Source organism: Dromiciops gliroides, chromosome 2 (genome assembly GCF_019393635.1).
Source record: "Dromiciops gliroides isolate mDroGli1 chromosome 2, mDroGli1.pri, whole genome shotgun sequence".
Lineage (NCBI taxonomy): Eukaryota > Metazoa > Chordata > Mammalia > Microbiotheria > Microbiotheriidae > Dromiciops > Dromiciops gliroides.
The window spans coordinates 61601601-61627419 of record NC_057862.1 but is presented as its reverse complement, the minus strand read 5'-3'; the positions used below and the strand labels follow the sequence as shown (position 1 = coordinate 61627419).

General features: G+C 40.8%; 1 protein-coding gene across 1 annotated transcript in view; it reads right to left on the bottom strand.

Annotated features, from left to right (window-relative positions):
- Positions 1 to 1407: 1407 nt before the first annotated feature.
- BMS1 (BMS1 ribosome biogenesis factor) overlaps positions 1408 to 25819 on the bottom strand; it is a 38370-nt gene continuing 13958 nt past the window's right edge. Inside the window, 27 exon segments of the mRNA XM_043984763.1 lie at positions 1408 to 1965; positions 2683 to 2729; positions 2732 to 2788; positions 2791 to 2842; positions 3288 to 3385; positions 3388 to 3462; positions 3968 to 3997; positions 4000 to 4035; positions 4038 to 4095; positions 4097 to 4114; positions 5754 to 5876; positions 6449 to 6507; positions 6887 to 7067; positions 8651 to 8706; positions 8709 to 8768; positions 8771 to 8849; positions 10797 to 10879; positions 10882 to 10972; positions 13508 to 13573; positions 13575 to 13591; positions 18040 to 18121; positions 21391 to 21548; positions 22032 to 22133; positions 22287 to 23050; positions 23905 to 24044; positions 24405 to 24601; positions 24981 to 25102. Of these exon segments, the coding sequence (XP_043840698.1) occupies positions 1693 to 1965; positions 2683 to 2729; positions 2732 to 2788; positions 2791 to 2842; positions 3288 to 3385; positions 3388 to 3462; positions 3968 to 3997; positions 4000 to 4035; positions 4038 to 4095; positions 4097 to 4114; positions 5754 to 5876; positions 6449 to 6507; positions 6887 to 7067; positions 8651 to 8706; positions 8709 to 8768; positions 8771 to 8849; positions 10797 to 10879; positions 10882 to 10972; positions 13508 to 13573; positions 13575 to 13591; positions 18040 to 18121; positions 21391 to 21548; positions 22032 to 22133; positions 22287 to 23050; positions 23905 to 24044; positions 24405 to 24601; positions 24981 to 25102 (3124 nt within the window). The 3' untranslated portion in view covers positions 1408 to 1692.

Genomic DNA, 25819 nt, shown 5'->3' with positions numbered 1-25819 from the left:
AAGGTTACAAGGGCTTTTGACAGTCTAACATGCACCCAAATCCCCTTTGTCTTAGCTTGAGATATGCCACAGCACCTAGGAGTTCTGCCAGATGGCACACTGTTTAAAGTCGGTGGAAACCAAGGAGGCTCAGTCACCCATCAAGGATATACAACCCCCCCAGTACACCTGAATCTATCAGGTGAAGGTAAGACAGATAAGTCAGATCAGGGATTGATAAGTATTCCTTAGGGGTCTCAGTAGTTATTGCTATAGATGCGGTTGCTGTTTTCTGGTCTTTAGGGTTCCCCTATTTTGGAGAAGAGTCCTGTCAGCCTCTATTTGTTGTGGACATTTATTACACCTCTCAATTTCATCCAGAATCTGGAGAGATGGTTGACTATTCCATTGTAGACTACCCCCAACTGGATCCCCCAATTTTGGTTTACATGTGGTGTTAGAAATAAGAGTCACAGGAACAGCTAGATGGCGCAGTGGATAGAGCAATGGCCCTGGATTCAGGAGGACCTGAGTTCAAATCCAGCCTCAAACACTTAACACTTACTAGCTGTGTGACCCTGGGCAAGTCACTTAACCCCAATTGCCTCACAAAAAAAAAAAAAGAAAGAAGAGTCACATGAGTCTGACCTGTTTCGACATCAAATTAATCAGAAAGGGACCAGTTGAGGCTTTGCAGTTCTCCAACTAAGTGTCTAGCATAGTGTGACTTAGAGACCCCCAAACCACATCATTCATCCAGCACAGCATTCATTCAGTTTCATGCCCTCTCCTTGCCCATGTCATGTAAAATGAAGATATCCATGTAGACGAAACAATAGAAAACAAAAAAGAAAAGGACATATACATACAGCCTCAGCCCAGCCAACTCAATAGATGAGAGAGAGCAAGAATTCTACTGCTGATTCCCTGAGCTCCTCACAGTTCCTGAGGTAACCCTGGTTTTTTCTAAGTTTAGGAAAAGACAAACTTTCCCCTTCTTGGGGTGTGCACTATCAAGTTATTTCTTAAGGGCACCTTATGGACTAAGTAGAAGCTGCCCCTAGGTCATTCCAAAAGAAAGGCATTTCACTTTGCACTTTTCACCTCTGATACCCCTCAAATTCCTGGTTCTGAAAGACAGGCCTCCCCAGAGGACACCAACCAGCTGAACAATCAGACTCTAATACTAGCAGATACCTCCTAGCATACCACAAATACTAAAAATGCACAGGTAAAGGCCTCATTAAAGTCTCCAGGTATCAAATGCCATGTGGCAGAACGAAAATGAGACTATCCAAAGGGTTCACAGAATAAGGGGATTTGAAAGAAAAATAGGCTGCTGATTTCTCCCTCTAGAGGACATAACATGAAATAAGCTTGCATTTCTGAGGCATTGCACCCCCACCCGTGAAAAGTACTACAGCACAATTCACAAGAAAATACTTTAATGATTTTATGTAGTGGGCCCTGTGAGTCCAACTACACTTCAATACCTCAAGTGTTATAGGAAACAAGCCACAAAAGTATAAATTATCTCCATTTCTATCTGTACACGTTCACATGCTCCAACTGCACATCCTGCCACCAGCATTTTCTCTAGCTCTCTCCTCTCCAAGGCAGTCTGTGGCAGGGTCAAGCAAAAACTCTGGCTTAGAACCCCATCCTTTCTTTGACTTGCTATCTTCAAGGCCTGCCAACATTTAAAACTGGTCCTCACAGAAGCAGCCGATGCTCTTGTCCACAGCTTTCAGAAGGATGCCTGCCCCGACGTCCCAGCCCCTTCAGGCTCGACTTCAGATTCTTTTGCTCTTTCTGGCCCTGAATTCGGAAGAGTTTTTTCCTGGCCTCCTTCTGCCTCTTGAATTTTTCTTCCTCCTCTTTTTGCTTCATTTTGATGTGCTCTTTATGCTGCTGGCGATGCTTGTCCTTGTCCTTCTTCATCTTGTAACTGTGCACTGTGCCCAGAGCAGCAAGCAGGGAGAAGATCTGATGTGAAGAGAGACCCAAGGCGTCAGAATAGTGTTTTATAGACATAACATTTTGTAATCTCTTGGTATGAAAGAAGCCTAGATATCAAAGCTGAGTATATCAGAGACAGAAGTCATAGGGGAATAAACTCAATTGTCAACCTTTACTAGGTACAAAGTGATTCCAACAACATCAGTGAAGAGTATTTATTTTTATGTAAATCTCTAAATACCTTTGACTCTTCAGGCACCGTGAGCAAGTCCTGAAATAAAACTAAAGCAAGAGACAAAACTCTGCCTCTGAGGAAAGCTTGTTTTAGAGGGTCAGTTTGTTTTTTCCCTAAGTCATGGAAGAGTGAAAACAAAACAAAACAGAAAAGAACAGATCTCTGTGATTTCTATTCAGTGTCTTCATTACATCACCTAACAGCAGCATCAACCATGAAACCAGTCCAATCTGCTCACATTCATGGCTGCTACGCAATCCCCGCCTTTTTACCCCCCAAAGGAGATGAAGTCTGCTTTAATATTGGGAAACTTCCTTCTTTCCCTTGATGAATCATAAATGACAGACATGACTAGAAGTGATCAAGGAAGCTCTGTCTGCTCCTCCTTCCCTAATTCCTAAGAAAGTGGTTTTCCCAGACATAAATGGGGATTCCCAGGAAGGTAAGTAATGCACCATGAAACCCACACAAGAGCACACTGCAGGATAAGCTTGGGTAATGGCCTCTACCTTTTTTTCATGAGGCTCTCTGATCACGGCCGGTCTCACCCGATCCCCTCGGCACTGGCAGCCCTCTCTGGTTCTTCAGGCTTGCTCTTAAAAGGCAGGGCCTTCTCAGGCTTTGGGTATATGGAAGTGAATTAAAATGCTTCTTTTGCCTCACTATTGGCTGAAAAAATACAGTAGGACATTTTCAAATGATGGTTAATATGTATTTTCAAACTCTGGTACTTAACCACCTCAAAAGACTTCCTTACCAGAAAAAAAAAAAGCACTAAATGTCACCTTCAGATACAACTGAAGATTCATCTATGTATCATTTATTGAGTGCTTCTTATGTGCAAACAGTTTTGCTAGGGCGGCAATGGAGGGTACAAAGACACAATCTTGTTAAGTAGATATTTGAGATTATATTCTGGCTCTTATTATTAGTAATTAACTTAAGTAAACATTTATCAGGATCCCTAGCAAGAGTTCATAGTAATATTTATGCCAGATTGGCATGTAAATGCTTTGAGAATCTGGGTGAAAGAAATAAGAGGATAAATTATTACATACTGCCTGATTTATTGTTATTACATTGGTACCCTTATACTTGGAGTGCAATGAATTACCTTATACAGAGAATCCTTATTTTGCTTCAGACGGATGCCTTGCGCAAGGCGAAGTTGGCCTGTTGTCCTCATTCCCATCCAACTGTCTTTTTCACCCATGGTTTCAACAAAGATGTTACTGGATTATAGAAGGTTGGGATGGAAACAGGATACCAGGTTCGCATGAATACAATATCTAGAAAAGAAGAATTCTTATTGAAATCTATGAAAGAACTCAAATTCATTCATTCCTCTCAAAATTTATTCAGAGCTCACTAGGTACCAGGCACAATTCGGAGGAGCTTTGGGGGAACACAAAGGTGAGGCACAGACTCTTCCTTCACTATCCGATAATTAATGTGTCCTGTAGCCATCAGTATATTCTAAAAGCAAAAGCACTAAAATTCACAAAATAACTGTCAGTGATTTAATGAACAATTATTTGGGAGAAGACAGGAGTCACTAAAATAAATCAAACATTCCTACCCATTAAAGCCCTATTAAATTGTTTTAAAAGCTGACACATAATTTGAACTAAAGAACGGAGTTTGTACCCATCAACAGCAAAATACAACATAAGATTCCACACTGCAGAGGCCCCCTAAAATCTCTTCCGATGTTCCCATAATGGCTTCAAACAACATGAATTAGCAATACTAGTAAAAAGTAAATTGTCTGATTTAGATCAGAGGATTACTTACCACTCATCAACAACTTGTCCTCAAAAGTGCTCTGAAGGCACCTTCTGGGGCTCGAAGAGCCTTCTTATCTGCCCCCTTATCCCACTGACAGTCCGGATTGCAGCACCTTCAAACTTGGCCACTTCCAGGGGCAGAGTTGAACATTCCCTGTGGGTGATTTTATAAAAACTAAGTATTCCATGGCACAGTGGATAAGGCACCGCCCTGGATTCAAGAGGACCTGCATTCCAAATCCGGGCCTCAGACACCCGATACTTACTAGCTGTATGACCCTGGACAGTCACTTAACCCTCACTGTCCCACAAAAACAAAACAAAACAAAAACCCCCAAACTAAGCAAACAAAAACCAAAAAACTAAGCCTTCCAACAATACAATGGTCCAAGAGAATTCCAAAGGACTCATGATGGAAAATGCAAGGACTCATGATGGAAAATGCTCCTCCCCGTCCAAAAAAGAACTGTGGAATCTAGATGCAGACTGAACCCTGAGGCCCTTTTGTTCTGATTCTTCTTTCACAGCATGACTAATACCAGAAATATGTTTAATGTGATTGTACACATATAACCTATATCAGATTGCTTGCTGTCTTGGGGAGGGGGGAGGGAAGAGGAGAAAAATTTGAAATAGAAATCTTATAAAAATAAATGTTGAAAACTATCTCTACATGTAACTAGAAAATAAATAAAATACTTATGATTAAAAAACACTAAGCATTCCCTCTACTTCTTAGCTAAAACTTTTAAATCAATGACTTAGAAAGTTTTTTTAAAAAATGAATGGAAATGCAAATAATGAAAAATTCATAGTCAACATAAAACTGACAAAGAAAAAAGAAATATTATGGTAAGTGGTAGGCAGCTAGAACAGTGTGTGCAGGGTTCTGCTGTGCTTCATTACAACACAGACTTCTGGAGAAGATGAGGCCCTTGTTCAAGAGTTAAAAGTTCTATAAAATGATAACCCTGTAGAAAAAAAAAATCTGCTTAAAAGATAAGAATAAACATGGGCATTTATTGCACAGGTGTGTAGCTACTATTTCTCAATCCAGAGTCCAAATCAAGCTTATCTTGAAAGCGAAAATTTACCCACGAGTAAAAACAAAGGATCCTGTGGTACTTATACAACCAATTAGCTTGTATGCCTGTGTCTGTAACTTGTACAATCACTCACTGCATCTGCATTTTAAATTATGATGTGGATGCAATTCACTGCCAACACTATTTGTAAGGTTATTTGCAGAGCCCTTACTGATTCATCAGAATTTTCACAATTCTCTCCTGTAAGGAACAACAGATATTATTATCTAGATTTTACGAATGAAGAAATCTTGAGTTCAGGCAGGCTAAGTGAACTATATAAAAGTGGTAGAGGGGAAAGAGGACTGAATTTGCAATCAGAGGCCTGGATCAGATACTGCATTTTCCACTTCTATCTGTTTATCTTCAGGTAAGACACAGCCTCTGTGGGCCTCAGTTTTATCATCCACACAATGAGGGAGTAGGTCTAACTGACCCGCTAAGGTTCCTCTCAGTTCTCAATCTTTGTTCTACAAACTTGCCCAATGGGAGAATGTCATCGGGTTGGCCAGGATTAGACCACAAACTTTTTTTAAAAATCTATTTCTTTAATATTCCATTCACTCCTTTAAGATTTCTAAGAATGCTTGCAGGCACAAAGAATTTTAAATGCCTTAAATATAAATAAGATCACTCTTCCACTTCACTCTAAGTACCAAATTGCTTCTCATTTTTTTCCCCATTTTGCTTTAGCTCAAACATACACACCTTAATAAATGAGGTGTTCTTGAAGATTTTGAAGGGAAAACCTGTTAGCTTTAATTTCTTCACAATTGTTATAGATTTGTCCAAGTCAAGGACAACTCCTGTGGCAGCTATCCGGAAATCAGTCTAAAAAGACACAACAAAAAAGAGTATTTGTGTTCTGACATTTCATTTACCATCACCTAGGAAAGATTCTCCTAAGGATTTCAGCAGGTATGTGGGCTTCACTGAATGAAAAATCAAGCCAACAAAAAATTTAGTGCTTCTAGAGCAAGGTCTTTAAACTAGGGTCCACCAATGTCCATCCACAAGGAGATTTCAGGGGGCCCATGATATTCTAAAAAAAATATTTTGATAAATCTATTTTAACATAGCTTGTAATGTATTAAAAGCATTACTATGAAAAGGGTTTACCAGACTGCCAAAGGGAGCCCACAAATGGTTAAGAAAGAACTTAATAATGAGCTATTCAGAAAAGGTAAAAAGAAATTCTGATGAAAAGTATACTTTATTTTCTTTTAAAAAGGAAATGCAGTTTTACACCCCACCCACCCCCAATGGAAATAAAAGAAGACAGTACAACAAATCACATCTGGTGAAAATCTCACTGCAAAAGCTTTTCCCAAACCCAAATTAACCCCACACATTACAAGATGCTTCCCAAATACAAGTCAGACTATTTCAGCATCTGAGTTTACCATTGTGCCACTGACAGACTGAATCGCCAAAAACCCAGTTCCCTGTGGAGTGATGGGACCTAAAAGTAAATGAAAAAAAGAAAAGAAACACCATGAACCAAAAGGGGGAAGGGAGAAGATACCCAGGACTTCAGGAATTATTTCCTGATCTAAAGTTCCCCAGTAACCAGCTCATCACACACTGTCCTTCTGAGGACTTGACAGATAAGCCACATGCTCAGGGAAGGAAGTAAATCTACACATTTGCAGACAGTAAAATCATCCAGCTAAGCTCTCAACAAGGGCCCTCAAATTCTTTCCTCTCCATCTATATCATTTAAAAATCGTTGATATTTACCACATACTATAAAATTTCCTATCAGGATTACTTACAGCGGGTTGCATTAATGCCTGAAAGGTTTAAATTAACTAGTGGATTAATCACTCTAACCATTTTACCCCAAAAGGTTGCTCCACAATGCATATGCTGTGGGGTGTATTTAAGAAGCCTCTGCCGCCCATTATGGTCTTCAATGTGATATAAAGGGATAGTCTGAAACCTCCTCCATCCAAGAGAGAAAATTAAAGGATCTCGAGACTTGAGAATTTTCTTATACCAACGGTGCTTCTTCAAACGCATCTAAATCAAGAAAGAAAACATTCCCTGGGGTCATGGGAAAGTTAAAAGCACACAGACCCTAACTTCTACATATGAAAGTTTCATTCAATTTGCTTTGACTTTAAATATGCACCTAATATGTGCGAGGGTACCGTGCCTGGCACCGAAGAATACACAGATAAAAACCAGTCCCTGTCCTCAAAGAACTTCTAATCCGTGAAAGGAGAATCAACACAAATGTTATCTGGTATATCAGCATAATTAGGTACAAAATGGTAGGGACAAAGGACGGGCTATTCCCCCAACAATAAATCATCAAAGCACATGAAGAGGAAGTTACCAAAAGGAACCTAAGATATCAATAACCACATGAAAAAATGCTTCAAATGATTATTAGAGAAATGCCAATTAAGTAACTCTGAGTTTCACTGCACACCCACCCCACTGGGCATAAATAACAAAAGAAGAAAATAACAGGCCACCGAGGTACCATGAATTTGTCCAGTCATTTTGGAAAGCAATTGGATCTGAGATCAAAAAGTTGCCAAAATACGAATACATTTTGACTCATCAAAAACACCATTATAACTCCAGAGGTCTAAGAAAGAGGAAAAGGACTCATGTATAACATATTTATGAGCTGCTTTTCTCATAGTAGCCAGAAACTAGGAAGGGGTGCCCATCTACTGGAAATGAACGGCTCCAACAGATTAGACTATGATCATCCTAGAATAGTGCTGTCTCATGAGAAATGATGAATGGATGGTTTCAGAGGAAACTAGGAAGACCTCTATGATCTAATGAAGAGCAATGCACACGACGACAAAATTCCAGACAAAAACAGATTTAAAGGCTTTAGAACTCTGATGAATATAATCATAAAGCCAGAAGATAAATGATAACACTCACCTCTGGCCAGAGGTGTTGAGAATTCAAATACAGAATGAGACATGGATTTTTGGACATGGCCGATGTGGACATTTGTTTTGTTAGATTGTGAATGTTTGCTGGGAGGGTTTGGTTTTGTTTTCTTTAACTATTCAAGTTGGGGGGCGGGGGGTTGGCAACAGGAGGGAAAGATATTATAAAAGCTATAAAAAATAATGAAGAAATTTTTGAGAATAAAGAATTTTTTTTTAAATTTTTTTTAAGGGGCAGCTAGGTGGTGCAGTGGATAAAGCACCGGCCCTGGATTCAGGAGTTCCTGAGTTCAAAATCCCGGCCTCAGACACTTGACACTTACTAGCTGCGTGACCCTGGGCAAGTCACTTAACCCCCATAGCCCCACGCAAAAAAAAAAAAAAATTAAAAGCAGATTTGAAGGTGAGACCATTTTCAACTGGGATGATTAGAGAGTTTCTCAGGAAGAGGCAGTACAACCTGAACAGGAACACAAAAGAAAATTTTTGATGAATGAAACTGAGGAAGGAGTATGTTCCAGGCATTAGAGGTGGCCCACAGGAATGAAAAGAGACACCAAAACAAGACTCAAGTCCAGTGAAGCTAAAATATAGAACACATGACAAGGACTGATGTGAAGTAAGGGAAGAAAAGCAGATTGGAGCCATACTGCAAGCAGGCCTCAATGACAAAAAACAGTGAACTAAGAGTGCCTACTGTACTTAGCCCACATTGCCTTCGCTATTGCCCAAGCCACCAGAATAATCGGGTAGTGGGGGTCAAAGTTAAGCACAAATTCGCAGGGAACATTTTCTATCTCAATCGGACATACATCCCTGGTCGGAAGCCTTCATACTGAACTCTGGCTTCATCATCTTGATCCTCAAATTCTGCCCGGTTAAGCTACATGGGAGACAAAGGTCATAATGCGGTTAGCAAGTGAGAGCAACAATAAAAATGTATTAAACAGTTTTTGAAATTCAAGAACCATGGACAATTCTTCAAATACTATTCTTAATGCCAAAAAGAACTGTCTCTCACGACTTTTCCTCAAAGTTAAAACCTGGGTGTTGTCTTTGCTTCCTCAAAGAAGAGAACAGCTAATTTGGATGATTAAAAGGGCCTGTCTACATTTCTCCTCCCTATGAGAATAAATTGCAACATGGTTCAAGTATGTCTTACTAAGCCCCCCACCTCTTTCTGAAGCATTTTCCCTGCTGTGGCTCTTCCAGTGTTTCACAGCTGCCAATGCCATGTACTCTCAAACAATGAGTTCAAGCAATTCTGTGCAAGATTAGCTGGGTCTTGTGCTACTACACAGCAATCTTTTGCTTCCTCGATTCTTTACTGTACCCAAAACCTCTTCCTAACCTTTTCTCTCAAGTCTCCCTCCTCCTCCTATATAAAAATGATCCCTCCTACCTTACTGAGAAAACCTATGCTAGCCTTTTCTCCTCCTTTCCATGCCTCAACTCCCACTACATCATCTCTTGTCCTCTTGTCCTTTAGTCTCTCATGAAGAGGAAGTTGATCCTCTTTGCAGGGCTAACCCCTCCATGGGTATCCTCAATCCCATCCCTTTCTACCTCCCTTTCTCCAGCCTGCAGCACCCTCATCATCTATGGCCTCTCACACTTTCAATCTCCTTATCCCCATCCCCCTGGTGATGGACAGGATCAGGTCCACCCTATCTTTAAATACCTTCACTGGATGCTACCACGCCCTAAAACTATTACACAATGTATCTCTTCCCTGGGACTGCCCAATTCCTGGAAAGACTGTCCATGGTGAATTACCTCCTCCCTCCAGAAGCTCTTGGAATCGAGCACCCACCATCCATTTCTTGATAAAGCTTGCTCCCACAGCTTTGTACAGGCTGCCTGACATGCTCTTCTCCTCCCCTCTGCTCAGGGGTCAGCTCAATCCCTCATCAAATTAGCCTGCATTTACTGACTTTTCTGTTGACATAGAAATGGGAAGCTTCCCTTTTATTTTTGTACCTTCCACACCTTGTACTTCATAAGCTGTAATAAATGGTTTCAAGTTAAATTGTCAGATTCAGTTTTGTTTTTGTTTGCCCTCTTGTTTACCACTGTGAAAAGCGGTTATGTTAACACTGTTACAAGAACATCTGTGGTGGTTGTCACTGATGTCAGAGGCTAATTGATAGTGCCTCAAACAAGACTTCTGTGAGAGTGGATCAAGGCCGAGGTAGAACAAGCCTCTTCTTGATTCTGCCTTTGCTCAAACTGGCAATCTTCCCACACTGAGGACAAGATATTTCACACAGCTGCAGTGACTTCACTGAGAAGACCTGGGCCACCAAAGGAAGCTCACTCCACTTCCTGTCTATGAAGGACAGGATATCTTGGTCCGACTCAGAGCCGGGATTATTTCATTCTTTGTACTTTTATCTAGGTACTTAATTAATGTTTACTGAGTGCCTAACTGACCTAATGTGCATTTCCCCCAGTATGGAGCACAAGATTCTAGACAACATGCTCAATAAATATTTAATGAATCTGGTGAATTGAAGATGTTCAGAGCTAGATTTTAGTCTAAAATTCCTGCCTCAAAGCTTACAATGTTTCTCAATGACATGCCATGACTAAGCTCCCTTCGAGCCATGGATGTTTCCAGGCCTTGCCCCAAGCTGTCTGTGTGCATATGGCTCCCTCTATTTCACCACCAAGCCAACTTATCACCATCTGCTTTAGCCCCTACATCCGACCCCTTGGGCAGACAGTCATTCTCCCTGACAGCCCCTTCCACAGAACTTGTAGCTTCAACCTGAGACGTCCTGCAGTCTACTTTCTCCACTTATGGGGCTGACATATTCTGATAGGTTACCTGAGCCTGTTTCTGCATTTCACCTTTAAGATCGTCAAAATATGTGGTCTCTCCTTCATCATACTCATTATCAAATAATTCTTCAATTTCCGCTTTTTCTCCAGACGCTTTTTCTTCGCATCTTCTTCTACCTTAGGGTACTTCTTCTTCTTAACTTCTTCCTCCACACTTTCCACCTGGCAAAAAAGAAGAAGAAAAAAGAAACACACCCTCAAATTGCAAAGGAGAAACAAGGTTGTTAAGATTGTTTTCATCTTATTATAAGATTATAGGGTTTTACAATCACACAATGAACACAGGTAAAGGGGAAAAAACCACAGAAGCGAAAATGGTTAAATAAAATTAAACCTGTGCCCTCCTGAACTGTCCAAAAACTAATAAATGGGGACATCTGCTTCCGTGGCACATGGAACACAGGACAGCTTTTGACCCATCTTTCAAGGACATGAGTTAACCACTACTTGTCAGAAGCTTAGAATTGGTCACTGGTGCTTCTTTCTAACTTTTTTCTTAAGCAAAGATATCTGGGATTCACCAAATAATTTTTCCTTCTCTTTTCCACCACAACCCCATTCTGATTCTCACTTGATTTCTATTTTACAATGCTAAAGATTTTAGCTTAAAGTCTTGAAAATTTCTCATAAGCTGCTTTCTTGAAACAAGAATAAATCTTTGCACAATACAGCTCTCAAAGTTCATTATAAAATCTAAAGAAAATTAATACAAATTTCTAAGATTAAAAACTATTCCCAAAAGATAAAATGGTCAATGGATATGAACAAAACAACTCTCTCAATAGAGAAATACAAATTAAACAACCAGCAGATTGCCCCTCACTATTAATTATCCAAGATGATAAAACTGACAAGTTCACAGTTGTCAAGGGTAGAAATAAATATATGTATGTATTTGCTACTGGTGCAATCATGTTAAAAACAATTAAAAATTGTGCTAGTTGTAAAACCGTTCACAGCAATCCTACTTTTGGATTTAAACCTCCCCAAGGAAGATATCAATAACAAAAAAAGAACTATCTACAAAGAAGTATTTACAGCAGGAAATATCGCAACAGCAAAAAATAATAGAAGATAGATAGATAGACAGACAGATGGATGGATGGATGAAGGATGTTCATGTCTTACACTGGCGAATGGCTTAACAACCAGTGGTATATGACTACAATGGGATATCAGACAGTACTAAAAGGAACAATGAAAATGAAGAAGTCAAAGAAATAGAGGAAAATCTGCATTGAGTAGGTAGAGAGAGCAAGACAGAAGAACCTGTGTAATTACAAATTCTGCATAAAAAGAATTCAACTCTAACACTGAACAAAACTCAGGCAGAAAATGTTCTGACACCACAGAACTGCCAGCACTCCAGAAAAGCTTTCATCGGACCTTTCATGAACTTGAAAACACCTGAGAGTAGGCAGCAGCCCCAAACCCTTCCTTCATGCTGTTTCACTTACCGGCTTGTGAGGGTTTTCTGTTTAAAGAAATTGACATCTACCTCCCACTGCTAAGTGGCCCCTCACAGAGCAGGCACATCCCCAACAAGGTATCAGCCACCCTTTTGCCTCAACACTTCCTCCTGCCACAGGCAGCACGTTCATTTTGAGAAGTTCCAAATGTCACACAGTTTTCCCTGAAACTGAGCCAAAACGTGCTTCCCTGTAACTTCCACTACATAACATAATTATCAGGTCAATCTCAGGTCTTCCTAACGAATCCTAATTCCTTCAATAGGCCTCCTCATGCAATATGGTTTCTAGGCCCTTTCTCTTCTTGGTCAGCCTCTCTAGCCACTACTTCAGGCTCAGCAACCTCTTTCCTAAGAGAGAACCGAACCCGACACTCCAGACTGGCACGTGTGGCTCCCACAGAACGAGAGGGGAGGGCAGGTCACAGACATCATTCAGGAATACACAGGTTTAGGCCTGTAATTAAAATGTGCACAGTAACATTTAAAACACAGTGACATTTTTTAACTTGCATCAACTAAAAAATCTTGAGGTGTAGCTACAGATCCAATAGCCTAAACTTGTGTATCTAAATTTCTTAAATAGGAGGATTTTTACATTCAGAATCCTGGACTGTCAAACTGGAAAGAGCTTGAGAGATCAAATAAACCCAATACCTCCATTTCGACAGATAAGAAAATGAAGGCCTTGATCTTATTAATTTCATTTTATTAACCATGATACATAATTCTAGGCTACCGAGATTTTAATGTTCTTTCTGTCTTCCAACATATTAACATCCATAAATCTGTGTTTCTCCTCCAAATTACGATAAAATGTTAAATGAGAGGGGTTAAGAAAAGGCTCAAGCATTCACTGACCACCTTCATCCAGATTAATCTATTAATCAGTTACTAAAAGAAAGGAGCAATGATAGGGCTAAAGGACAATCAATCAACATTAGAACTGCTTCCTGTGCAATTTCGTATGAACCCTTCAAATGAAGGGGAAAAAATCTCAAAAATTCCTGATCGTGGAGGCCAACAGCAACCAACACAAATGTCCAAAATCACTCCTGCTTCAGCCCCATTTTTCAGTAAACAGGGGAAGGTTCAATATGCTCCCCTGTCACTCTAAAAACAACCCATCCTCTCCTCAGGCCATAGAGATAGTGAATAATCGTCCTTCTACATGAGGGGTCTGGTGTGCTAGGGAAGTGAGCCATCTCTGAAAGGCTATGAAAGCATACCTCATCCTCTTCCTCCTTTGGCTCAGATTTTCCCTTGTGCACGTCGCCAGTCGCCAGGTCTTCAAAGGTCACCATAGAGCTCTTCTGTAAAAAAAACCATCAAAAGACTACTGTGAAACCCCGAAATCCACATACTTCAGGCTGAGCCCCTGTCACCTGACACTTCTCTCTTAGGATATCCTACACAGGGGCAGCTAGGTGGCACAGTGGATAGAGCACCAACCCTGGAGTCAGGAGTACCTGAATTCAAATCCGGCCTCAGACACTTAACACTTACTAGCTGTGTGACCCTGGACAAGTCACTTAACCAATTGCCTTACTAAAAAAATTTAAAAATTAAAAAAAAAAGATATCCTACATAGATACATGCCCGTCCCCCCACCCCCACCCTCCACAACTTACTTTTCCCTCTTCCATTTGCCAAAAGTCTCTAGTAATTTGCCTTCTCTAAACAAATGAAAGTCACCACCTGTTAGGCACCAACCATGAAAAAAGAAGACCAAAAGCACAGCTGTCTGTCTTTGTCCTCACTGACTTTACAGTTGTTTGACAGGAGGAATAAAACTTGTACACAGAGGAGGCAATTCACAACAAACGGGGAAAAGAGAAAACTGCCGACTAAGGCAGAGATCTCTGCTCTTTGGAAGTTGTGGTCCTTTCTAGAGTCCCTTCAGAATAATGGGGTTTTAATGCATAAAATAAAATGCAGGGAATTTACAAGGAAACTCAATTATAGAGAGATAAATTATCAAAATATTTTTTAAATGTTTACAGACATAGAATTCACGTTAGAACCCTGTCCTCAGAGGTGTAAGGAAGGAGTGCATTGAGAAAGAGTCAACAGTGTTGTTGAGAGCTGGCAAGGTGGAAAGGAGAGGCCTGGAGAAAATGCCACCAGCTCTGGCAGCACAAAATCACCAGCAAGCCTTGAGATGGTGTCCCCAGTCAGAGGAGGGGGTCACCAGCATACAGCTTCCCAAAGGTTAAGAGGTGAATGGAAGCGGAAGCACAGGGTGTCAAACTCAAATGGGAACGGGGGGGCCTTAAACAATACTTATGGATCCTTGCAGGCCACAAACTGGTTTAGTTTAAAAAGTAAGATTATCCAGGCTTTATTGTATTTTTATTTCTTTCGGTGAATGGTTTCCCAAATTGCACTTTAATCTGGTTGGGGGCTACAGGGGGGGGGGGAGAGGGTTGTTGTGGGCCATATGTGTTTGATACCTTACATTTTAGGGCTTTTTTTGGCAAGTAAAAAAGACAGGCTATTTCTAGAACAAATTGGGAAGCAGGAATGTTTACGGATGGGGAAGAAGCTAGAAGGCAGGGAAATTATAAAGTAAAATTGTATACAGATGTGAGACCAAGCAAGATAGAGCAAGAGCAAGAAGGGGGGAAGGAAGAGGTGAGAGGGAGAGACAGAGAATGATAGAAGGGAATGAAGAGGAGTTATTTGTTTGACTTTGCATATCTGTTACAAGGGTTTTTTCTCTCTCTCTCTCTCTCTCTCTCTCTCTCTCTCTCTCTCTCTCTCTCTCTCTCTCTCTCTCTCTCTCGCACACACACACACACACACACACACACACACACACACACACACACACACACACAAAATGGGGAAGGGGATGAGAGTAGGAATAGGGTTCCCCCAACGTCCCCAGAAAGGAAAAAAGGTCATCATGGCATTCTTTCAAAATAAATTGACCAGAAGGCTAGAAGGAACCAAGAACAGGCAGGACAGCTTTGAAAGTTAAATGTCAGGAGGCACCTAGGTGGCAAGTGGATAAAGCACCAGCCCTGGATTCGGGAGGACCTGAGTTCAAAACCAGCCTCAGATACTTGACATTTACTAGTTGTGTGACCCTGGGCAAGTCACTTAATCCTCATTGCCCTGCCCCCCAAAAAAGTTAAATGTTCAACTTAATGCCTACTTAAAAGAAAAGCAAGTTCTACACAAAATTCAGTTTCCCATTCAATCCTCTTTTTTCTGTTTTACTATGTGTATGGAGGTACTCATTTTATTTGGTCTTTTATGTTCATAATTTTTTTTTTTAAAGTTCCTATGCTAACTCAGAATGACAGAAGGGATAAATTCCCAGGGGAATGAAGCACAAGTCAACTGGATGACCCTGGTAAGAAGGGGTCTTCCTCAGATATATGGGGCAAAAGAGGAAAGGATGGAGACAGAGAAGAGATTTGAGGTAAGGTATACAAAAAGAAAGATCATGAATGGCATCAATTTTCTCAATAAATTAAGAGAAGTCATCTGCTTAGAAAAAGCAGGATGGGAGTGGGGTGAATGAGGAAAGAGGTTCGGATAACTACACAAGGAATTATGTGAGTAAACCAGGGAAGACTGCAGCATAGTTAAGAGTCCCATGACCTTATTTATGGATCATGAATTTCTACAAGACCAGTCACAAGAGGCTCGTCTGACCTGCTCGAGCATTGCTGCAGGAACAAAGACAACAGATAGGCAGTGGGGGTTGGCAGGGCATAAATGATGGAAGAACAAGTATACAGGGGATTTGAGGGTAGCAAACAGTACACAGTTGGGCTAGTTAATTAAAGAGCCCTGAGTCTATTTCAGGCCCCCATCATTTCTCACCTGGACCACTGCAATAGCATCCTCATCGGTCTCTCTGCCCCAAGTCTCTCCCCATTCCAATCCATCCTCCACAAAGCCAATAAAAGGATACTCCTAAAGTGCAGGTTAGACCATGTCTGTCTGTGTGTGTGTGTGTCTGTCTCTCTCTCTCTCTCTCTCTCTCTCTCTCTCTCTCACACACACACACACACTCACACACTCACTCACTCACTCACTCACTCACTCACTCACTCACTCACTCACTCACTCACACTCTACCTCCTCACAACTAGATCAGCTCAATTACCCTTAGGATCAAATAAAAAACTCCTCTGCTTGCCATTATTTAACGTTCTTCACAACCTGGTCCCTTCCTACCTTTCCAGTTTATTTACGCTTTACTCTCCCCTACACTCTCTCCGGTCTCATTGAAAACTACCTGCTTTGTGTTTCCCCTCTCTGGGCCTTTGCCCTGGCTGTTTCCCAGGCCTGGCGTGCTATCCCTCCTCACCTCTGCCTCCTGGAATCCTTAGCTTCTTTCCAAACTTGGCTTAAACACCACCATCTGAAGGTGGCCTTTCCTACACCGCCCTGCACTGCCCTCACCTCCTCTCCCCACCACCTGCTAGTACAAGGGTTCTTAATGTTTTTGTGTCATGGGACCCCTTCAGTTTATGGAAGTCTTTTCCAAATAATACTTTCAGATGTACAAAATACATAGGTTTGCAAAAGAACAATGATAATACTGAAATAGTTATTTTTTTTAAAGTTCACAGGCCACAGGTTAAGAATTCTGATGCCAAAAATTTCCCCTCCAAAATTATCCTGCGACTGTATACACCCGTAGTATCTGTGTACAGGTTTTATCTTCTCCCTCATTAGAATGTAAGCTTCATGAAAGCAGGGAATGTTTCAATTTTATCTTTATATCTTCAGAGCTTAGACAAGTGCCAAATAGGGTGCTCAACAGACACCAGATTGATGTATGAAAGAGCCAGATTTGTCCTACTCACTGGAGTCAGAGCTCATTAGAGGAGTAGACAAATACTTTCAAACTGTCTGATGATTTAATATACAACACAGAATGGTGGAGTTGTGAACTGATCCAACCATTCTGGAGAGCAATTTGGAACTATGCCCAAAGGGCTATAAAACTCTGCATAACTGCTGATCCAGCAACATCACTGCTATGCTTACATCCCAAAGACATCCCACAAAAGAGGAAAATATTTCTAAAAGCACTTTTTGTGGTGGCTAAGAAATCAGAGATGTCCATCAACTGGGAGATGGCTAAACAAGCTGAGGTATATGATTATAACAGAATATTATTGTCCTATTAGAATTGACAGGCAGGATGATTTCTGATAAACCTGTAAAGACTTACAAGAACTGATATATAATGAAGTGAACAAAACCAGAACAATGTACACAGTAACAGCAATACTGTTTGATGAAGAACTGTGAATGATTTAGCTATTCTCAGCAATACAATAATCCAAGACAATCCCAAAGGACTAATGATGAAGCATACTATCCACCTCCAGAGAAAGAACTAAAATTCATTGAACACAGACTGAAGCATGCTATTTTTCACTTTTTTCATTCTTTTTCTTTTATTTGGGTTTCCTATACAAAATGACAAATATGGAAATGTTTTACACGATTGCACATGTAAAACCTATATTTCATTGCTTACAGTCTTAGGGAAGTGGGAGGGGATTAAGGGAAGGAGGGAGTAAACTTGGAACTCAAAACTTTTTTTAAAATGTTTTAAAAATTGTTTTAACATGTAATTGGAGGGAAATAAAATATATTTTTAAAAACACAACAGAAGCAGTTTTTCAAAGTCATCACCTTTTCAAATGAGATAACAAGCATGAAAACATTTTCTCTATGTCAAAGCACCAAAACCAAGTAGTTATTTGCAAGATATTTGGCTGCTTACCATCATCATCCAAAAGTTTCTGTGCATCTTTATCTGCTTCCCATTTTCCAGTCACAAAACAATCTCGAATATTGTTCATCACCTCACATGGTAAAAAAAAACACCAAAAATCAGCATTTAGATCATGGGCACCAAACACTTCATACAAACTTCTTACATACCAAACAACAATGTAGCTTATATCTGTATCTGGCTCTTACTTTTCAAAGCAATCTGACATCTACTTTCATTTGTCCTAAAAGTTGGGCTCCCCTTTGATGCCTGCTTTAAGCACACAGCTCAATACTCAGCCAATGACCCCAGGCAGCAAAGAGGGGAGAGGCAGAGAGATGTTAAAGTGACTCACTAAAGCTGGCAGAGTATGGGAATGCTAGCAGTCCCTCAACTTGTCCAAGATCACATCGCCAAATAGACAACAGTGTCCTTGCTTGATCATAAATTTTGAAACTTTTTTCCAAGTTTCCTTTTTTCATTTAATTTCAACAAAAGAAATTTTCTGCACAGACTTTTTCCCAGCCTTCCCCAGCATCCCTCTAAAGCAGGGGCACTTAACCTTTTTTCATGTGTCCCAGCCCTACCCTCCAGACAGTCTGATGAAAACTATGGACCCCTCCTCAGAATGTTTTTAAGTTCGTAAATTTAAAAAGTAAAAAGTAAAAGAACAGAATTGCTAAGGAAACCAATTACAGTGAAATAGAATTACAATAAAAAAAAAAAAGTTAAACCGCACACTCCAGGATAAGAACCCCTCCTCTAAATAAAGTAGGTCCAGCTGTACCTCAGAAACCAGCTCCCACTCTTATAACCTCATCCTCAACTTCATGGCTAATTCACTGACTGAGGCCTTGGTAACTATGTTCCTTTGCAACAGCTTTCCAACTGTTAATGGAGTCCCAACTCAAACCCAGGTTCCCCCATTAATGAACTATATCCTTCCCTTCTAGCCAAGTCCCCCCCCAACTGGGCTACTCCTTAATTTCCCTACTGGGTTCCATAGGGATAGAATTTCCTTTCTAAACCCTAGAGCCCTCTGACTAGCTCTGCTACAACACAACTCCAATAATAACTAGCTATGACCCTCTGCAGTTGTCCGGTCCCCGCCCACTCCTAGAAAACCAGTCTCCCTTTAGTAGTTCGGTCCTCCCTGCATCCTTTCTCCCAAGGGTTCTTTCATCTCCGGGTTCTCAGCCAACCTTCAGCCTCCTCTCCCTAGTTCTCTGAAACAACCAAACACTGATCACATGCCCCATGCAGAGCCACCACAGGTCGGGCCTGATCCTTGGGAATGTCTGAACTCCTGGCTAGGCTTCCCTGACCCAGGAGAGCCCAACGCCCCCAACCCAGGTTCTAACCACAATTATTACACTTTACGTAACTGAAGAGGTTAATAAAAGGGAAAGCAGCAGCCCTAACCAGAGCCTAAGTCATTACTCCCAAGAAGGAGAGGCTATAGGCATATAGGAGAGAAAATTTAAATGTAGACTCTTTTCAAATTAGAGAAAGTAACTCTTCTGATACTGTTTTTTGTTCTTTTTCCTCATAAAAGTATTTTGTTATTTTCCAGTTACATGTAGAGATAGTTTTCAATATTTGCTTTTATAAGATTTCTAGTTTCAAATTTTTCTCCCTCCCCAGAACAGCAAGCAATCTTGATATAGGTTTTATATATGTATATATACAATCACATTAAACATATTTATGCATTAGTCATGCTGTGAAAGAAAAACCTCAAAAAAGAAAACAACAACAAAAAACAATGGAAATAGCAGGGTTCAATCTGCATCCAGATTCCACAGTTCCTTTTCTCTGGATTTGGAGAGCATTTCCCATCATGAGTCCTTTGAAACTATCTTGGACCATTGTATTGCTGAGAAGAGTCTATCACAGTTGATCTGACACTGTTTTGAAAGAAGGTTCAGGGGCAGCTAGGTGGTGCAGTGGATAGAGCACCAGTCCTGGAGTCAAGAGGACCTGAGTTCAAATCCGGCCTCAGACATTTGACACTTACTAGCTGTGTGACCCTGGGCAAGTCACTTAACCCCAATTGCCTCACCAAAAAAAACAAAACAAAACAAAAAAAAAAAAGGTTCAAACTTGGGTCCAGGCAACCTCTACACAATCAGCAGCTTTCACTACGACTTGCAACTTACCTTCTCTGCAACAGAAACTAAGAATTCTAATCTCTTTTCTTGCTAGAACTATATATCAAAACAACCAGCCCAGAGGACACCATTAACACATTTCATCCAGTTTCCTCATGTTTTCTTCTGGGAAGGGCCTGCCATCTTTATATGTTCACAATCAACCAAAGGTACAGATAGGTCTAACTACATCAGGGTCATACTGTTCACCTTCCCTTCACGGAAGCCCTATCAATTCATGAGAACTCTAAGTTTCAAAAGCCACACTCCTGCTGTTCACATTTTGTAGTAAATATTAAATAAACTTTTTCTGAAATATTCATGGTCAAAAAAAAAGGGTACATAGGCAAGAAAAATACAAGGTAACAACACAGACCTTTACAACAGACAATTTCCATTCAGAGCAAAACAGACCTTCAAACTAAAGCCAGAGAGGGGCAGTCATCCATCTAATGAAACTGAAGAATTACAGTCATAAAATTTTAAAGCTGGTCCTTACAGATTTTCTAGCCTACTCGACTCAATTTTACAGGTAGTTTCTTGCCATGTTGGGTGTTAACAAACAGTTAAATTCTCTGGGCCTCAGTTTCTCAGTTTCCTCATCTATAAAATGAGGCAGATGGATTAGCTGATTGCTAAGGTCCCTTCTAGGTCTAATATTCCATGAGTCTCTAGTTATAATTGAAAAATGTGAAATGAAATCATGTAAAATGTATACCTTTCACGTAAGTAGGGTTTCCACAGATACAGATCACAACCCCTTACAGCTGGGCAGATGGTTTTAGAGAATTGCCTGGATCAAATAATTCACTTCAACGCCCACCCACCTGGGGGCAAGCCACCCTAAATGAGTTAAGCTGATCCTTGTACAACTAATATCCAGTAATTGGGGGGGGGAGGCAGGAACTGCACAAGGATGGAGAGGGCTCAGAACACCCTCACACCCTTCCCCAAAAAGGTTAGGAATGAGAATCAGTCATCCTAAAGAGAATTCCTGGCATCCCCCCCAACCCCACCCCAAGTTAACAAAACTCCCCTGGTAAGGATGCATTTAACCTGCAATAATATCAAACGCAATATTCACTCAACCCTCTGCAGATATGAAGGCTCCGCCCTTAACTAAGCAGCATATAAAGCAGTTAATTTCCAGGAAAAGCCTGGTCTCTCCAAGAATAAAGCACGGAGCTCTCTGCATTCCTCCATGCCTTACCTCCTCTAAATCCCAATCTTGTGGGGCTTCCACAGGGAACTTGGAACAGTCCAAAGAGTCAGCCTTTCGCTTGGACTCTTTGTCTGGCCGGCTGACACGGAATAAGCCTCCAAGCTCTTCATTCTCCTCAACTTCATCATCATCATTATCCTCCGCCACTAGATAAAACACCAGCAAACAGTGAAAAATTCAGAAGCTCCGTGTTCCAATTTCGCCTCTGCATTGACATCCCTAAAATTCGTCAGTCATTCACTTTCTTGTTACTTCAATACTAGTCTGGAAGATGATCTCCCGTCACTAAAAATCATTCTGAGTTAATTATAAAACACTTTTTTAAAAAAGTGGCTTCCCCGCCCCCCTTTCTTTTTATTCTTGTGGTTTTTTTTCCTAGAGTTGGAAGGGATAGAGATGTTATGAAAACAAAAGACAGCAATAATTTTTAACCCCTTTATCAAATAGGAAATGCTTGAAAAAGTTCATGAAAGTCACACACTTCCCAGTAGTCAGTACCTGTAGATATGAACTACCCCTTTTCCAAACAAAATTCAGCCTCCTTTCTTAGGGCCATTTTGGGAAGCCAACATGGTATTAAACTAACAGACTGCTAGCTCCAGACCAAAGCTTTTGGTTTTCTGACATACCTGTCCCGTAAATGAGCTTTCGAAGGTTTGGCGTTGTCTGCTGTTGCCTTAAAAAGGCTTCAGCCGCCTTTCTGGAAAGATCTTCCTTCCACTTAAGAGCACCTAGAAGAACAAACAACAATTGTCAATGTCTTTTCTGCCAGTGGTCTCTGAGCTCACGTGATCATCATCTTTTCATGCCCAACAAGGGCACCAAGAGCCAATTCTCATTTTTCTCATTTGATTAGATGAGGGTCAAAAACTTTTCAAACCCACCTGCAGTTTCTGTGGAAAAGTCAATGTCCTCATTATATTCCTCCTCTTCTTTCAATAAATCCTCCACCTCGACACTCTCGTCTTTTAAGTCCTCGGACTCCGACTGCTGAACGCCTTCCCCTTTCTGACGCTGGTGCTTTGGGGGCTTCTTCTTCGTGCCCTTTTCTGCTCCTGAACCTTCTTCCAGTGAGTCCAGAGAAGACTCTTCGGATTCTGCATCTGATGCAAAGGTCTCTTCAGCTGTGCAATGACCAGAGTCTGTGGTGGGCACTAAAGCCTTCTCTACGCTCCCGTTACTGTGGGATTCTCCTGGAATCGCTTTATCAGCAGCTTCTCTCACAGCCTTAGACTCTAAAGCTTCCTCTTCACTCTCTGCTTCCTCGGATGATTCTCCTTCTTGACTGCTTTCGTCAGCTTCCTCAGCCTCCCCTTCCTCGCCTGAGCTCCTCTCGAGGTCATCATCACTGTCAGCAAATGCAGGCAGATCCATCTGGACGTCTTCTTCCATCTCCTCTAGTTTGGGACGCTTGATTCTCCTAATGGTCTCTTCTTTACTGGGAAATTCCTTCTCAGATTCCTCCTCATTTGCTTCATCATCACTAGACTCATTTCCCACTGTTTCCTCCTCAGGCATTTCTTCATCTTCACCGTCGTCGTCATCATCACTATCTTCATCCTCATCTTCCTCACCTCCAAAAACTGCTTTCCGACGAACTCGGCCAGTTTCAGAGTCTATTTGTCTCTCCTCTTTGGGCATCAGAAACCTGCATTCCCAAGCAAGGATACAGCAACTTATTTGCACAGAACCAGTTAGAGAGGACTGTTAACACTTCCCATGAACACACATAAACAATACTACTGAGTACACTACGGAGCAAGCATCACTTTCTACACAAGAACCATTTGTGATCCATTTAGGGCCAATAAGCATGTACTCAGCTACTAACTTCCACAAACAGAAGACTTCCAACTCTCTGTGAACATGGATTCTCACAAGAAATACAAGGGCTGCAATCCATAGGATGGGGAGAGAGGCTAGGTGATAGGGCCTGGACCTGTGATTTCATTCACAGAGGGAATTCCTGAATGAAGAAACTTGCTCTACCAATGCCAATTGGCACCTTCTCTAAAACTGAGAGTATCAGAGCAGGGGTTCTGAATGTTTTCTGTGTCACTGAGCTCTGAGAGAGTTTGATGAAGCATAGACTCCTCAGGATAACATGTTTAAATGCATAAAATACATAGAATTACAAACTAAATTAATTATAGTGAAATGCAGCTTATAAAAATATTAATAACAGAAAATCAAGTTCCTGGTTCTCATGCAGAAGCCTTGTCTAGAGCTGTCTGATAGGTGAAGTCTCTTGCAGAGCACCATAAAGTCAGTATTTTTCAGAGACAGGACCTGAACGCAAGATCTTCTTGGATCCAAGGCCACATTGACTCTCTATGTTGAAAGTCACACAAAAGAAGTACTGCTATACCACCAAGTACTCATCAGAGGACTGAGGTCAGAAAGTTTATAGAATCTATGCAGTAGCTCAATTAATCAGACCTTTTCCAGTTCTTTTGGTCACAAGAAGAATAGGTGTCCTAAAGAAACAGAAGAAAGGCTTACCCTTGGTTTTCTACTTCCTCTAAACCCAAGGGTTTGGAATCTGAGAAAAGTGACACTTTACTTGAGGCCATTTTGGCATCAATGGTAGAATGTGTGGAAATGAGGCTCTGGACCAGCTCATGAGTTGGCCTCAATTCCTCCTGTCAATAAAATCAAGAAGAGAAGACTATTATTATAAAAAGTACACATCATCACGAAGAAAAACTTGTTGGTTTAAAAGAATTTTTTAAATTACATGAGAAATGATTGAATCATGAAAAGCTTTGTTTAATGAATAATATATAACCTAATTTACCTCCCCCCAAAAAAAACCATAAAGAAAGTTTAACAAAGGAGGATCAGTAGCCAAAAAGACAATTCTATCTTGAGAGGGTAGACAAAAAAAAAAGAAAAATATGAGGTTCCTTTGGGAGAAAAAAAAATTTATTTTTTCTTTTATTTGCTTTTAAATGGCATCTGAAAGAATGAGAAAAATTCAAAGCAAAAAAATCCTCCCTTACCTCTTCATCCTGAAAAGCATGGCTGCCCCCAAGATCAACATAAACTGCATCCTTATCATATAACACACCACCAACTCCAGATAAAGGGGCATAAACCAACTTCTCTTTCTCATTTAAACCTCGCTTTTTTTGGTGGTCTGGAAGAGCACAAGGGTCTGGCAAAAAACTGACATCACTCACATTAAAGTCTCCTACACCTAAGATAGAAAGCAAAAGGAAAGACATCTGAATTTAGACATATGATAATCAATCTACTGGAAAACTCTATTCTATACTCAAAACCTAAGCACTTAAAAAAAAATCAAGCAGATAGCAGACCAAGAATTGCAATAAATACTACAGGAAAAAAAATCCCCATAACACTGAATACTCTACTTTTCTAGCAGAGCAGAAAAAGTTTCATTGAATTAAGGTGGTTTTTTTTTTCTTAAAATATCAGGAAGATTATTCTAATTCAACAAATGTTTTAAGCACATATTATGTTTTGGAATGTTTATTGCTGTCTTCAGCTTTCCTAAGAAATTACTTTGCCCCATGTGTTCTCAAAGTAATATTACAATAAACAAGACAGTGTACCTGGCATATGAACTTGGCTTTTATTCTTCAAGTGTGCTCCTCTTAAATAACCATAAATAGACACCTTTCTGTCACACTTAATATTCATTCGAATATCTTCTGGATTAGTCAAATCTTCCATCCTGAAAGGGGAAAAAAAGATTAAAATTAGGATGCCTCCCCTGAGTATAGTGGTGTTAGAGGCACAGCACAGAATTTGGGAGTCACAAGACCTGAAACCTATTTTTCCTTTTTACTACCTTGGGCTAACCACTTTTTCTACAGTCCTCAGTGCCCTTATCCATAGACAGAAGAGGTGAGATTAGATGTTCTCAAAGGTCCCATCAGACCCCCAGTTCTGTGGTGCTATCTGCTCTCAAGCCTCATGGTTCCAAGTGGTCAAAGCATTGCACCACCTTTGGCCAAACTCTGCTCATGGGCTTCCACAATCCAGCTCTTCCTTTACCCACTGGAAAGTGAGGACAAAATGCTTATAAAGATTAACAGAGGAAATAAAAATGAGCTCCAGATAGCAATGATCCCACAGTTCCACTTCTCCTTCACAGATCAGTGTGCATAAAACATCTAGACAGTTAGGCAGTACAGCAGACAGAGCGCTGGACTTAACGGTCAGGAAGATCTGAGTTCGAGTAAAGCCTCAGACACTTCCTAGCTATGCAACCCTGGGCAAGTCACTGAACCTCTCTAAGAGTCAGTTCTCAGGGCAGCTAGGTGGCACAATGGATAAAGCACTGGCCCTGGATTCAGGAGTACCTGAGTTCAAATCCGACCTCAGACACTTGACACTTACTAGCTGTGTGACCCTGGGCAAGTCACTTAACCCTCATTGCCCCGCCAAA